Source organism: Phalangium opilio, unplaced genomic scaffold, assembly GCF_054372755.1.
Source record: "Phalangium opilio isolate 3A_F unplaced genomic scaffold, DU_Popi_V2 ptg000352l_1, whole genome shotgun sequence".
Taxonomy (NCBI): domain Eukaryota; kingdom Metazoa; phylum Arthropoda; class Arachnida; order Opiliones; family Phalangiidae; genus Phalangium; species Phalangium opilio.
In genome coordinates this window covers 1,197,847-1,213,884 of record NW_028324228.1, presented here as the reverse complement: position 1 = coordinate 1,213,884, position 16,038 = coordinate 1,197,847, and the positions used below count along the sequence as shown (strand labels likewise).

At 37.4% G+C, this 16,038-nt stretch overlaps 3 protein-coding genes across 3 annotated transcripts in view; 1 reads left to right on the top strand and 2 right to left on the bottom strand.

Annotated features, from left to right (window-relative positions):
• Positions 1–16,038, top strand: part of LOC149602758 (uncharacterized) — a 285,004-nt gene that overhangs the window by 99,531 nt on the left and 169,435 nt on the right. The gene's annotated exons all lie outside the window — the stretch shown is intronic.
• On the bottom strand, positions 680–6,471 carry LOC149602772 (ATP-binding cassette sub-family C member 1-like). Its single transcript, XM_089860248.1, has 3 exons — positions 6,463–6,471; positions 6,214–6,381; positions 680–859 (listed from the first exon to the last, which is right to left on the bottom strand). Exons 1-3 carry the CDS (start codon positions 6,469–6,471, stop codon positions 680–682), a joined length of 357 nt encoding a protein of 118 aa, XP_089716374.1.
• LOC149602771 (ATP-binding cassette sub-family C member 3-like) lies at positions 6,516–13,424 on the bottom strand. The gene is made up of 7 exons (XM_089860247.1): positions 13,060–13,424; positions 12,563–12,737; positions 12,248–12,502; positions 11,079–11,282; positions 10,306–10,452; positions 7,300–7,390; positions 6,516–6,874 (listed from the first exon to the last, which is right to left on the bottom strand). Exons 1-7 carry the CDS (start codon positions 13,218–13,220, stop codon positions 6,516–6,518), a joined length of 1,392 nt encoding a protein of 463 aa, XP_089716373.1. The 5' UTR covers positions 13,221–13,424.

Sequence of the window (16,038 nt, the reverse complement as noted above, 5' to 3'; positions counted from 1 at the left end):
TTCGTCATTTACCCCTGGTAGAACGGAAAAACTTCATTGCGACGAATGTGGAAAAAGGCTTGAAAATGAAGAAAAACGTACTCTCTAAAGAATAATGGTTCCAAAATCCACACCATTTATTATGTACTCCAACACCATTTTTGTGAACAAGAAACGATACTTAAATACTATTTGAAAATATTAAGGAAATTTTAGGCAATTGTGCACCAACAGCAAACATGAGCCGAGAAATTTAGCAAATTTTCATAAACATTCTTTTTATAGGATTAACATGACACTCAACTTTGGAGGCTCATAAATCTGGTTCTATTAGAAATTTGGGGATGTCCTTTGAGTACGTCATAGTCGTATTTGTACCCTTTTCAATGATCCTAAAAACTTTGGGTTAGAACAAACAGAGGCCGAGTAATAAAGCAAAATGTTCATAAACATTATCTTCATAGGATTTACATTACACTCAACTTTGCAGGCTCATAACTCTGGTTCTATTAGAGATTGCGCAGATTAGGCGCCCAAATTTCTAACCCTAGTGACACTTCTGCTATTTGCTAATTAAGAAAGCGGTAACAGACAGATACACGCTCAGAGACGTCTAGTGTCACTCGGAGAGGTAGAAACAATATGGGCACTTTGTGCAAGGCAAATTTGTCACTAATATGTATATACAGCCTCCGTTTACTCACGACGCTTCAACTTTGTCATCGTCGTTCATGTGATGCGCGAAATAATCTCTAGCCATTCCTTGACGACTCATGATTTCGTTATAGGTTCCCCTCTCGATGATTCTGCCATTGTTCATGAAGAAGACCTCGTCTACCTCTCGTATGAAGCTCAAGTTGTGCGTCACCAAAACTCTGGTCTGTTTGAGGAGGAACTGGTTAAGCAACGAGAATATTACACAAACAGGCTCAACCAAAGAGTGAAAGATCAAGATTTATGTCTGTTTACTACAATAGTCATTGGCTTACTACGCCAGGATATTCTGCACTGAAAAAAATGAGCGTGCTTTCGGCATTCAAAAATGATGGCGACCGTTCAATTCTGAACAAACCTCTATTGACGAATTCAGATTTAACCAGAAAAATTCAATTATGAACAAGGACTGTTTTACGCGTTCAAAACTAACCACTAGCATTCATTTTTGAACAGCTTATATATTACCACTCAAAAAAGAATCTTTATTCCATTCAATTTTGAATAACTGCCTTGCGCTAATGAAACGTTCAGACATGGTCGTTTAGGCGTTCTAATAGGATTGTATTAGTATTCAAACTAGAGCGTTTTAGGCGTTCAAATAAGAACATTTTGGCGTTCAAATGAGATTGTTTTTCGTGTTCTAACAAGAGTGTTTTTGGCTTTAAAACAAGAGCATTATGGGCGTTCAAAGGTGACTGTTTTTGATATTCAAATGAGACCGTTTTTTGCTTTTTAACGAGAGCGTTATGAGTGTTCACACGGGAGCTTTTTTCTGTTCAAAAGAGAGCTTTTCGGGCGTTCACGGGAGCAATTCTTGGCGAGTTTTTTGGGTGTAATATTTACAATGGTAAAAATCCAGGTTCATTTTATCAAAATTTAATATTATAATTCAACAAATCATTTTTATTATATTTTGATGTTCAAGAACATAATAACTTGCCAATTATTCATTACCATTATATTATTTTCTTGGCTCAGACTAATGATTTTTTCAGGAACACAAGCACACACAGAGTCAAATTACGAAATATTATTAGAAAATGGAGGTTAAACCTAAACTAATTTACTTGCTTAACTGGGTGATTAATTACATAACTAAGTTTGATAGGCGATCGTCCTCTCTAAATAATCGTGAAAACTACTAGCTAAGTTTATATACAATAAACACCTGCCTTTTTCAAAATTTGTCTTGTTTTGTAGGTCAGGTCAGGTTGAGTTAGGGTTAGAAAAGGCTTAGGTTAGGTTTGGTAAGTGTTAGGTAAGACTTAGTTTAGGTTAGGTGTCTTTAATACCTACGGTTCCAAATTTAAGCATTGATTCTCTTAATACTAGACGCGTGCATATGCACACATCCAATAAATGCTATAAATTGAATTTTTACCTCTCCGGGTGACGTATGTCACGGAGAGGTTCAAATTTCGACGTGTCTGTCTGTCACACCCCAGGGGACCGCGTTCGCAGTTGGAAAATCGGGGTAAATGTGTTCTCAATTTCCAAGCCTGAAATTTGGAAAATTGTATTCCACTTATAATGGCTATTACTCCATTGTCTGTCTAACACCATTATTCTCTTGTGTTTTGTCCATCCCACATGGACACCAATTTGTACTCACTGTCTTCTAAACACCACCATCATCCGGTCTTTTGTCCATCCCACATGGACACCAGTCTGTACTCACTGGCTTCTAAATACCACCATCAACCGGTCTTTTGTCCATCCCATATGGACACCAGTCTGTATATACTTTCTTCTATCTCCATCATCATCGTTAACGTTAAGACAAAAGCGGCGATCGGCTATGGTTACGAGAATCGTCTAGCCTCCCAATGGCGGGGTCTTCCTCCAAAGGTTCACGCAATTGCGATGTTCTTATCAACAGCTGCGATTCGAGTCCTTTATATACTACCTATTTGAGTAAGGCAAAGCAGCAGTCGTATGCTTCATTTCAAACGTCAATATTAGTCAAGTCTCTCAAGAATGATTAATTGTTCTTTTTTAAAACGATGTAACGCCCAATAAGGCGAACAACTAACGAAGAAAATGTTTAATATTAAGTGTATTTATTTTAGTATTTAAGATAATCTTGTTTCTCAAATTAAAGTTAATACGAAAATGGTTAAAAAGCAGTCTATGTCAATGTCTGTGTGTGTCCGTCCGTTGTTACACTAGTGCGCCGCTTTAGCAGTTTGTTTTGTGTTGATGTGTTAAGAAATCCTACAGAACCTTAACATTAAATTTTTTCATAATATAAAGTGAATATGTGGAAATATTTTTCGTAATTACGATGCCTTTAGTAGTTTTGTAGCTTTAAAGCTCTGTTTCATTTTGATATTCCAAGGATATTTTCTATTATTATTATTTGAAATGGCTGTTTATATATTACTTAAGTTATACTACATATACAATAATCCTTGCTATAGTGATCACAAAAAGAAAGCTAAGGCCTAGAATCAGTCGGGTAATTCAAGGATTATCAGAAATTAGCTTAGTGAACCAAAGAGGAAGTAATTGAGACCCGAGATTTAGTAAATTATGGGTTCTGATTTTCTTGTCTGTATTGAAGAGACATTAACGGTTCAGAGTGAACCGAAAGTTAAGTACACGTTTAAATAAGGTCTAGTTTTTAAAATAGATGTAAGCACCATGGTGGCAATTAGATCATTGAAAGGGCTTATCGTAATCGGGTTGTAGCTTCGGAGTTTTCATTCTTATTGTGGTGCATATTGACTTTCATTGCGTCTAACCACAAATCAGCTTTGGTGACAATTAACGTTAAAACACCCGTTGGCAAACTAAGAATATATATGAGGTGAAACGAGACAATAGTGTTTATACTGCAAAACCAGTTGTGAATGTAGTTATGAGAATACAGGGTTAAAAGTTGAGGCGTAGACAACTGGGCCTTTTAAAACGCATAAAGACTATATTTCTCCCAAAAGTTATGCACTTAAATTCCTGTTTTTTCCCCATTGACTGATTTCATGTGTCCAAGGCACATTCTTAATGGATGTAAAATGTCATCTGCTTTACTATATATCCTCTATGCTAGGAATACTGCTTTAAGCTTAGTTCCCACTTGACCGAAAAAACGACGGAAACACGGCGTAAGTACCTCTTCGGTAAAACATCTTCCGCCTAACGTGACCGAAACAGCTTTCGGTCGAACAGAATTGGTGTTCTATTTTTGAAGCAGAGGCCGACGTAAAATTATTTTCATAGCCAATCAAAATTCGTTTCGGGTTAAAGCTTCTGCTGACGTAATAATAGGGGAGTTCTTTATCGCCGCTTCGAGTTTTTTTTTTTCACCTCGCCAGTCGCCATTGCCACCTTTGCATGTTATGAACTTTTGAGTTTGAATTCTCTAATCGGATTTGATCGCTAGTCGATATTGCCGTGTTTGTATGTAATAAACCTTTGATTTGAATCTCTGACCTTAATTTGGTAGAAGTAAGCTCCATAATTAAGATACCATCAAGGGAAAATCAAAGGCCAAGGCTTAAGTTCTTCCAACTCGTGCCACGTGACCCTGCCGACCGCACCTTTTGGTCTGAATTCGGTCGTATGTGTGAACCGAACTAAAATCTTGCCGTCGAAGGCCTGCGTAAAACTCAATTTTTTGACGCAGCGCTAAGGTTTTCGGTCGTCATTTTCGGTCAAGAGGGAACCTAGCTTTTATAATTCGTAAATTTTTACATCTAAAAAAGAGAGATATAATTCTATATCTAGGTAAATAAGTTTGTAAGTAGTCCTCTTGACTCAGAGAGGTAATATTTTGGTTTTTCCAACTTGGTTTTTTAATAATAAGAAATTTTTATCGTCGGCAGCGATTAAAAATAAAATATTTGCTGATGTCTTTTATATGGGCAGTGTATTACGTACTCGTTTTATGTTCAAAATTCTTTGCAGTGTTATGTGATGCATATGACTTAAAAATGAAAATAAATATCAAGAAATGTTTTTATAAAGGTGCATTGCTTTAATTTAAAATTATTTGGTTCTTGTGAACTATCTATTTTGCTAAATATTTTACAAAATAATTGGGTTTAGTGCTCATTTTATCTAGCCACTCAATCGTTATAAGTTAAGTAGATTTTTGCAGGACAAGATAGAATCTTTCCGTTCCCGGGAATTAGTAATTTAATATCACTGGGAACATTTAACCCAAGATGTTTGTCCCATTTGATGAATCCGACAATTTGCGGCGTCGGTCGTCAGAATGGGAGGAAAGCGGTTAACTACTATAGTCAAATCAACTTGAAATGCTGTAAATAGGGTACTAAAATGAGGTAAATTAGGTGAATAGAGGCTTAGATTAGGGTATTAATACGGGCAAATAATATTTCACCATGGCGTGAATGGATCACACCGAAATCGTTCTCGTTAAATTGTTAATGCAATCGTATTATAACGCGATACAGTTACGTATGAATGCCAATTCGTTCTCGTTTGAACGCCAAAAGCGCTAACATGAGAACGCCAAAATCGCTTACCTTTGAACGCCAAACACGATCTCGTTTGAACGCCAAACACGATCTCGTTTGAACGCCAAACACGATCTCGTTTGAACGCCAAACACGATCTCGTTTGAACGCCAAACACGATCTCGTTTGAACGCCAAACACGATCTCGTTTGAACGCCAAACACGATCTCGTTTGAACGCCAAACACAATCTCGTTTGAACGCCAAACACAATCTCGTTTGAACGCCAAACACAATCTCGTTTGAACGCCAAACACGATCTCGTTTGAACGCCAAACACGACCTCGTTTGAACGCAAAACACGATCTCGTTTGAACATTAAACACGATCTCGTTTGAACGCCAAACACGACCTCGTTTAAACGCCAAACACTATCTCGTTTGAACGCCAAACACGATCTCGTTTGAACGCCAAACACGACCTCGTTTGAACGCAAAACACGATCTCGTTTGAACACCAAACACGACCTCGTTTGAACGCCAAACACGACCTCTTTTGAACGCCAAAACGCTCTCGTTTAAATGCTAGTGCAATCATATTTGAATGCCAAAATGGCCTAATCTGAATGCTTCGTTAGCGTGAATTTTTGAATATCAATATTAGCGTTCAAATATGAACATTTCGTTAACGTGTACAATTGAATACCACTTTATGCGTTAAAATTTGATTGCTAAGGCGTACCACCACAGTGGCAAGGTATTGAACGCTGAAACATTCAATTTCGAATGTTCTTTTTTTACTGTGTGCTCACCTTTCGAAATTATACACTTAGCAGTTTTCAAAAACTTTAAGTTGCCAATAAACAAACTGCCAGTAAAAATTTTATTTTCTGACTAGCTGTAGTCAAAGAACTTGAATTCTTTATGGATAAATGTTGTGTTCGGCTCAATATTTGACAAGATGTCAAAATTACTCAAAACAAAACTTTCCTTAGATTTCTGGACAAATGTTAAGGTAAATTGCTTTAAACCAGTACTCTTCTCGGAAATGTCACTCTTAGTTCTCTCGTGGAAAATTTAAGATTACAGGCTTTTTACTTTATTACGAAGTAATCCATTTGCCCCTATGACTTCGTCGAAGAGATGTTTGGCCACGTGTGAGTCCACTGCCCCCAATGGGTCATCCAAGAGATAGACATCAACATTTCGATAAATTTCTCTAGCCACGTTGACCCTTTGTTTTTGACCGCCACTCAAATTTATACCCTATAATAAACAGCACGTAAATTAGCACAGTGCTGTGTTTCACGTTTTCAAGACGTGAGACCAAATACGTATGAGGCGTACACTAGGCATATGACAGTTCTCACTTCTCCACTGATACGTACTCTTTCTCCGATCTAGGTCTCATCACCAGCTGGTAGCTGGTCGAGGTCTGGTTGTAGGATGCATGCGCGTATGACGCTGTCGTATCTTTCCCGGTCCAGTTCATCGACGAAGAGTATATTCTGTCTGAGTGTGGTGTTTTGTATCCAGGGTTGTTGAGTGATGTACCCCACTCGGCCGGCCACTCTCACCTCCCCCTCCATCTTCTGCATTTCGGAAACCAGAGCGGACAAGAGGGAAGACTTGCCACAACCGACCGGACCCACTACGGTCACCAACGAGCCGCGGGACACTTTCAAATTGATGTCCTGAAGACACGCCGCTGCCGGCTCTTCCACGTTCCAAAGAAACGTTCCCTTCTGAATCACAATTGCTAAAGTTTTCATACAAAAACATTAATGATTGTGTAATTGTATCGATAAAAATCAACTCATTGCTCGAAATATTATGGATTTACCGAGGGTATATCATTATGCCGTTTGGCAATTGTCTGTGCAAAAGACATGGACTTTGGTTTTTCATTAAAGCCATATTACACACTCACCATGTATATATGTGAATAATAATGTAATAAGTTAGTATTTATTTATATCCATGCTCTCATAAAGGGACTTTAAGCTGAATATATAACTAAATTCCCATAACCTTTTTTAACAAATTGCACGATCAACTATAGGCCTAATATTTCTTCTATTCTCTTTTTTTCTTCCATTCAAGTTCACGTTTGTATATTTACCCATAAATCCATTTGACGTTAAATTTGCTTGAGCTTCTCATTCAGTAGTGTAACTGACTTACCATCTTCTGTGTTGCTAGCCATATGCTCCACGTAATCCTTGCTTTCCCCACGACTCAACAAGTGTGCAATTCTTCTCACTGAGACTTGCATCTGTAATGAATCACTTACTACATTAGTGTCACTTCGAAAGTTCGAAAAGCTTTCATTGAAAGGAGGCTCAACAGTGCAATCTTATCCGATTATTTTTCTAAAAACAAAAGCTCATTGCAAAATGTTTTTTTCGGCATGATGTTTTATCAAAATATGTACCGTCATTTAAAGACGTCTAACGCTAATTGCGAAGGTTAGGTTCAAGCAGTAGTAAAACCAATAACATGATATATGAAAAAGGTTTATTAATATTATATTTGAATCGTCAGTGGAACCAGTGTCGGACTGCCATATTGTCCTGCCTTTGCATTGACATACATTTCGAGACGCTCAAGCGCGCGAGAGGTGTTTAAAATGGTATCAGCCAATCAGATTTGAAGTTGGTGATGTCATTCTTTTCGAAAATAACGCTCGTACGCCACCAAACGGGAGAATTTGGCATAGGCATATCTCAAGGAAGAGTCACAACTTCCGCGCTCTGTTCTATTTTCTTTAATGTTATTTTCGCGTTTGAACGAGGTTAAAGTTTGTTTAAAACCTTAGCATGCCGAAATTAAATTAAAAATGCCGCGGATGTTCTTGAAATCATCATTTAATTAAAAAACACCCATCGTTAAAATCCTTTAGAATTTCGTTTAAACTTGTCATTATAAGCTAAAACCTTTTAATATTAGTAAATAACGTCAATAATAGCAAACTAAATTAATACAATCATTAGAGATGTGAAATTACCGTAATTTTTAAAAACGGTAATTTACCGGGTAAATTACCTATTGAAATTTTTGGAAAACAAAAATTACCGTTCAGTCGGTAATTTTTGGTAATTTATATTTTCCTGTGCTTACAATGCATTACTTAAAACATAGTTTAATTGTGAGCACTATATGACTGCTTTACACGCATTTGCGGCTTTTGCTACCAAGACGGCAGCCGTGGCCTTTCTGATCTGATTTCTAGTTAAATATTTATTAAAAGACTAATTTCTAGCGCAACTTTGTAAGTACTGACTAGCAAATAGCGCCTGGTGAGTCATTTTGGAAGTAAACACAGAAATGATTGCTCATTTAAGTGTAAAATGAACATTTAATGCGTAATAAAAATGTTTGGTAATTTACCACGGTAATTTACCGGTAAATTACCATTGTAAAATTACGGTAAGATATAAAACGGTAATTTACGTGGTATTTGGTAAATTACCGGTAATTTACGGACGGTAAATTACCGACTCACATCTCTAACAATCATGTACACCATCAAATTAAATTGTGGCGATAAACTGCAGTCACGGTTAGCCTCAGTCAAAAGTAGCTAATGTAAAATAAAACCGTACTATTTCTTCACGCGCAATATCACAAATTATCTTAGGAAAGTGATGAAACAGATTTCGCGAGTATGTATTTACCCCTCCAAATGCATGTCACAGACGAAGGCACTGGCGTAACGATGTTTGTTGGGCCCGCCCGCAACCCGACGATTAGGGCCCCTTATTGAGTGTCGAGCTTTCAGAAACTATGAAAGCATCACGAACGTTACTACTTTTTTCTTTCATAATTTATAGCTCTCGACTAAGATTTCTCATACATGGCTCACTCCCCCAAACTGTATTGCAGGGCCGTTCTAGTCTTTAGAGGATTTTTAATACCAAAAGCTTTTTCTTCCCAAAATTATAGCAGATTAATCAAATTATACCATTATACGGGACTTATAAATGATTCGATTTAGAGTGTGAATAATTTTATTTTATTGAGAGCGTAAAACACTTTAAATAAGCGTTACATCGCACCTAGATCTAAACAAATACTGAAGGGCTCACACAGACAGATTTAGATTTGCTTGAAACAGTGACTATTAATTAAGTGAAACTGTAAGCAAAAAGAGACTTAAAAGTGAATGATAATGAGTAAATCAAGCAATTTAAAAGGGTCAGGTATAGGAAGAGATGTTTTCAGAGATGACAGATTTTCAAAACTCTTTTTTATAATTAAACATATTTTAAAGGTCTGTGCTATATAAATTTGTGGGCTTAGATATTTAAATGAAAGGTCTGAGGCAAAATTCAATTGTGGTATTTTTGAGTGCAGACTGTGCTGCTGAGAATGGAAAGTAATTGTTATCATTTCATATAAAAACCTTAAAAACTCGTATAATTCAATAATGTGAGAATTAAGGATCAAAAATGGCTGAGCGAGCAAAGCGAGCTCCGTGATTTTTTGATCTGACCAAATGAGATATCACAAATTCTGCGTTTAAAACGTCATACAGCTGAGATTATAAATAATTACTTTGAAATGTCAAAAATATAGGACTTAATTGGACGATTTGTGAAATTATAGGACACTTTATAAAATATTGGACAATCAGTCTATAAGCAAAATTTCGAAAGGGCCCCCAAAAGCCATGGGCCCGCCCGCGGTTGCGGGCTCTGCTCCTCTGCAGTTATGCCACTGGGCCCAGTCAGACACTTTCCCCTATTTGTTTTTGGTGGAACGACATATCATGACAAGGAAATAAAACTTCCAACAGCCGTTTGTAGACCATCACCAAATTAAAACCAGAAGAACCGGGAGGAAGTTTCCAACAACCTTAAAAACATGAATCGTCTTGGTTTCGCCGTTAAGTGTCGACCCAGCGATGCAGCATATTCACGACTATGAAATTGGCACCAAAATGTATTGAGTGTAATCATATGAGAGCGTTGTACTTCCTACAACGCTGTCGTTGTGTAACGCGGATTTCTAGTTAAACAAGGGTCAAAGAAAGATTGCGTATGGTTCTTCACCCCCCCCCTCATTAATTTAAGCAGAAAGGCCCAGAAAATGATTAAAAGAAGAAGAAAGTGTGTGTATCTGTTTATATGTTTATAGATAAGACTCGTCTTTTGACCTTCCCTTCAATCTGATTGACACTTTTCTTACCAAAACTAACGTGTTTATTGTTTCCGGAAAAGTAAGCATTGAAATCATTAATAATCGTGCCAACTGCCAGGAGACGAAGGCTTTTCTCATGGTAAGAACGTTATCGTCGTCAGTTAATACGTACACGGCAAAACACGGGGAAGTTATCTGAATATATAGAAAGAATATACGTAAGGACTTAAAATTAATTTGGAAGTATGAAAGAAAAAGTAAGATTTGGAGTTCAATACATAGTTTTCAGACAAGGAAGATTGATACCATTTACACCACGAGGTCAGGCTAATAGACACTGCCAAGTAGCCTGGTCTCTTAGTGTAAATGGAATCAGTCATCCTAGCCTGAAAAATATGTATAGTTAGTTTAAAGGATCAGAAGATCAAAGGTTTTGTTTTGACTGGACCACTGCCACGGTAACTGCAAAAAATATTTTGTCCGTCTACCATTGCAGTCAGTCCATCGCTATTTACTTTTCTGAAACTTCTCGCGTGATTAATTTTCGCGACGGCGGAAACTCAGCTGGTAGTCACTATGACATATCACGAAAAACCAAGATACGACATCTGTGACGCATTCAAAATCTAATTCTCATCCGTCGACTTGAAAAAAATGGAACAGCAAGATATTGTCGAGTTTCCGTCGCGTTTGCGGCTGAGAGGGTATTTAGATTAACAACGATGGTCTATAGTGACCACTATGCGATGCGTTCGGACAATGCTATACCGCGCTCTCTAATTCTTTTCAATACTTTTAAAGGTAAATATTTAAGTTCGTACCAAAACCGGTATGGCACATGTTATAAACAGGTTTATTCCTTGGAAGAGGGCTTGTTTCTTCATGAGTGCAATTTCTTCTTTCCTGATTTGAAGAACGCTTCTTTGAAACGATCTTTCCCAGGCGTACAACTTCAAGACTCTGATTCCGTTCAAGATTTCGCTCATCATTTTCATCCTCTTGTCTTTGAGTTTCATCAGCTCAACCTATTGAACGAACCAATTAAATTCCAGACCTTATCGGTTGTGATATATATTTTAAGTTAATGTTCAACCCGCTATATTTTTCCATTTTCAAGAACGAGAATATACGCCAAGCTTTGTACGACCTACTGTATGGGGGGCAGCATAAAAAACGCAGAACGTGTAAGTCAATTGTAGCAATAGGTGCAAGGCGAATCTCTTGTAAAGCTACTAAAACTGTACGGAAATATACTAGTAGATATTTAAAGCTAATATTTATCATATCAAAAACATTAACATGTAAAAAAATGGGCCAAGCCTCGCTTCGTGCCCTCTTCGCCGTAAAACGTTCTGAGATCCCATGTAGAGCCAAGTCTCTCATTTTCTTTTCATTCAATCGCTAATTGAAAAATTATGTTATAAATTAAGTCCTTTTCCTAATTAATAACCAATATTCTTTGACTCTATCATTATTATACATCTTTGTTCGTATCAAAAATATCGCGATTTCAGGATGTTTTAATTTTTCTGTGCTTCGTAGAATAAATAAAAACTACGTCATAAATTTTAAGTTTCTATCCCCCCTAGAAGTTCCTTAGAATTCTGATGATCGGTGAGTGACAAAATTAGGTAAATTTCACCTGCGATTTTTCGAAAAGTATTTGGGGTAGGAACTTAAAATTTGAAAACTATAGGTAGAATTGACAGTCCTCACGGCAAGCAAAATTTCAGACGTACACCTATAACCGTCAAGAAGATACACTGGACTTAAAAGTCCCGTGAGTTGCTTCGAGAAAAGGATGTCAGTGCTCGACTTGGCGGAGAGCACTGCCGTGCTCCCAGATTTGTATAATGCATTATTTACATAAACCACTTTTTCTCTTATAATAATCTAAACTTAAAAGGGAGATTAGGTGTGTTCTAACCGTTGAAAACTTTATCGGGTTTACGAAATCAATCAAATGGTGTTACTAATGGACAAAATTTACCTGCAATTCTTTGTATTTCTTAGTGCTGATATAGTTAAGCGGAAGGAGAACGACAATAGGTACAATGCCAGAAAAGGCTGAATAGCCCAGTTCTTGATACATGAAGGCGAAGCACAGTACTGTTTGTACAGGTACCGACCACAAGAGGCCAAGTTGCTGCGACAGAATTTGGAACCTATTCGTGTCGACGTACATCGTGTTCAGTATTTCGCCCATTGTCAGGTCACGTCGATCGCTACTCGTCAAGCGAAATGCCTGCTTCGACGAAATTCATTAATGAACTAGCGTCCCACAAGCACGATAGAACTAACTTACTTTTTTGTACAGAACGTGCATGGTGGCAGATTTGAGTCTCAGTCCTAGTTTGGTGTGGAAAATAGCGCTGCCTTCTTGCAATAAAGATTGCGCAAGACCGGCACAACCATAAAGGCAAGCGTAGAAAATCCCCTTCCAGAAAGGATCTTCGCTCGTAGAATAATCAATAATCGAACTAAAGACAGAATTGAGTTAATAGTAATGGGTGGTTTCGCTTTAAGAGCTAATGGAAATTTCTTCCCGTTTCCGCTGTTTTAAGCTCAAAGCAGTGTTGCCAATAGCTTGTAAGCTCAATTATTGTTTAATCAGTTCTTAAATTTAGCATTATGTGACCGATAAAAAAGGAAGGTTCCTATCTTAGGACATGCACATTTCTGACCGCGTTTTAGACTTTTTCAAAAAGGCTACTGGCAGCAATGTATGAACTTATTGTCCTTTTTTCATTAATTCTTGATTTGTGATGGTTCCTCTGTAGCCAAAATAGTAAAAGTATTTACCCTATCAAGAGGGGACAGGCAAAAGACACTATGTCTGCCAAAACTTGAAATACCACTCCAAAAATTAAGCAAGGTCCGATAGTCCTCAACAAGGACCAAGCAATGGATTTGAAGTGATATTCGGTTCTGTTTCGTTTTTCCGAATATCTTTTCATTTCCATTTCATCGCCATCACGTTTTGCCTTAGCTTGGAGTTTCCAGTGTTTTTCCAAAAGGCGTGAAACAGTCAGAGCTCGCTCCGCCTCATTCAGTTCGAACACATCCGATGGCTCTAGATTTTTCTTCCAACCTTTCCACAGGGCGCTGCAATTATATTATGAATTTAAAAGATCAATTTGCAACTTAGAATTAAATTACAATCAGCTTCGTTGAAACAGCTTCTTCAATTATGGGACCCAGTACATTTCAATAACAGATTTACCTAGTAAGCCATGAATGAACGACACGAGAACAAAACGATGCATCATCTTCCTTTGATCTCTTCAAGTTAGAAAATAATCTTTTTATTAAAGTCTAATGACTTCCACACTTTGTAAAGCTAAATCGTTTTTGTTATAGTATGTTGTATGCAATACCGAAACACGTGCACTAAGCCATACTAAAACGGGGACGACCACTAATCAACTAGCTCTTGCAAAATAGTGTCGAACGTATCTACTAAAACTTGAGATAAAAATGTTTAGAATATTACGGAATTGTCCTCCATGGAATACGTATTTTTTCCGTAGTGCCGCTCAGTGTCACTCAGCGTGTTTAATACGAGGGTAACTACTACTAGAGCGAAAATTACCGACTGAATTACCAGCTCAAAATAATCATCTTTGTCGTTCTGAAAAATTTAATATTTTCTATATTATTATAATACTATAGTACAAGTCACCTAAATCTAGGTTTCCTTATTAGCTGGGTGTGTGTGTGGTTGGTCGTGAGGAGGGAATGATAGTTTCATACGCGCTAATTACTAATACTTTCCCCAAAATTCCATTTAACGAAAATATTTTTCAACGTATTGAAAAAATTCATGATTTTTCCAATGTACTTTTGACATTATTTGGTTTTGACTTTAGCTCTGAAATGAAGTTTTTGGGAGGAAATGGGGTCTTCGTGGACAGTGGTGAACCATGGGTTTTTGACAGATTTTAACAAGTTACGTTAAAAAACATTCCGTATTAGCTAGGTTTAGTTGGTGTTGGGTATTAAGTGTTAGTTATGTACGCGCTTACGTAGAACAAAACCATGTTTTCTAACTCGATGGTCCAATGGTTGGTGTTAATCAAGTTTCTTTTGTGGACACTACACAATACTGCCATCGGATGACATCACTATGCTAAATTACTGACCTCAATTACAGGGCGTAAATAAATGCGTTTTAAACTTCAGATTCTATTATATGCAAATGAGAAGGTACAAGAGGAATATTGGGGAATATAGAATATCCCTTAGTGCAACAAAATGTTTTAGAGCTCAGTCCTACGACTAGCCTTAAAACGTAGGCCTCAAATTACAACCTCTAATCTCTATGGTAAACACCCAAACAGAAATGATCGTGGTGGACGCACTCTACAAGTCGACTGTCAATGTCTTGTATTACATTTACAAGCACTAAACTCATGACGCACGAAGTTCAAGTAAATGTCTTCAGTGATGTTTTGATCTTAGAAGAAGGGTTGGATAGTTCGGTTCCCAAGAATGACCCCCCAAACATTTACTTTCCATCACATTTGATGGTAATGGTGTAGAAACCAGTTGGTATAGACTGGCATTTTTATAAGACACGAGACTATAATACAACCTTTGCCGCTACACTACAGATTTTGTACCTCTGGTTATACCACAACGTTGAGTGTATAAAGATTACCGGCTTGAGCACGTTATGATGTATATTGGGTGAAGGTCGCTTTAACGTTCAACACGTGGCACTGCTGGATGTCTTGGCCTCTTTTGTCGTGACGCGAAAGGTATAAGCGTTTACGATCCTGGTTTTTAGGCTCAAGTTTGCGGTATTGGGGGTTCCCATAGAAATATAAGGTCTGTAGTGATACATTTGTAACGATACGCCTGTTAAAAAGACACAAATACTCTAACAAACCATAGCAATAATGGTTGGCCAATATTAAAACACCCCTACCTTAGAACTTTGGACTAAATAAGGAATACAAACGAGCATAAATTTATTCATTAACATGAATATATATATATATCATAAGCCTTTCTATCATGTTATTTAGGGATGGGAGGTGCGTTTCTTAGAGCTCGGCATTATCTATCCATTATCCACAAATTGGTGGATAACCGATTATTTATAAACAAATTTGTGGATTACAATACGATTTAACATGTAAGTTCTGTGGATAATTTTCGAGTATGGATAAAGATAAAATAACATGGATAATGGATAGATAATGCCGAGCTCTACGTGTCGTAGCAAAATGCCAGGCTATTCCAACCAGGAAAAATTGGACGTGTTTATTTTAAGTGAATGTCGCGGTAGCGTTTGAGAAGCAGCAGTGCCATATGCCGAAGGCTTTCCATACCGACGACATCCGGTGCGAAGTACCTTTAAAAACCGACATTAGCGACAACCATCTTGATTTCGGTACTTTCATCGTGCAAGACCGTGAACGTAGAAGATACCGTATAGTAGGTAATGATGACAGAGAAGTAAACATCCTAGCACGTTTTGAAGGCAATCCCCTTACTAGCAGTAGAGCGGGTGGGCAAGAAGTTGGACTAAGCCGTTCTACAATTCTTGAAATTTTACAAAGGTATTACTAACGGTCCTATCATATTCACCTCCATCTAGCCTTAACGGAGGATTACTTGAGACGGCAAGACCTTTGTCTTACCATGGGTGAACTAATTTAAGCCAATCCATTAGTTATGAGAAATATACTATTTTCTACTGGGACATGAGAAATATACTATTTTCTACTGGGACCCGTAAACTTGTTTTTCGAAAATGCAACTCATATGATAGAG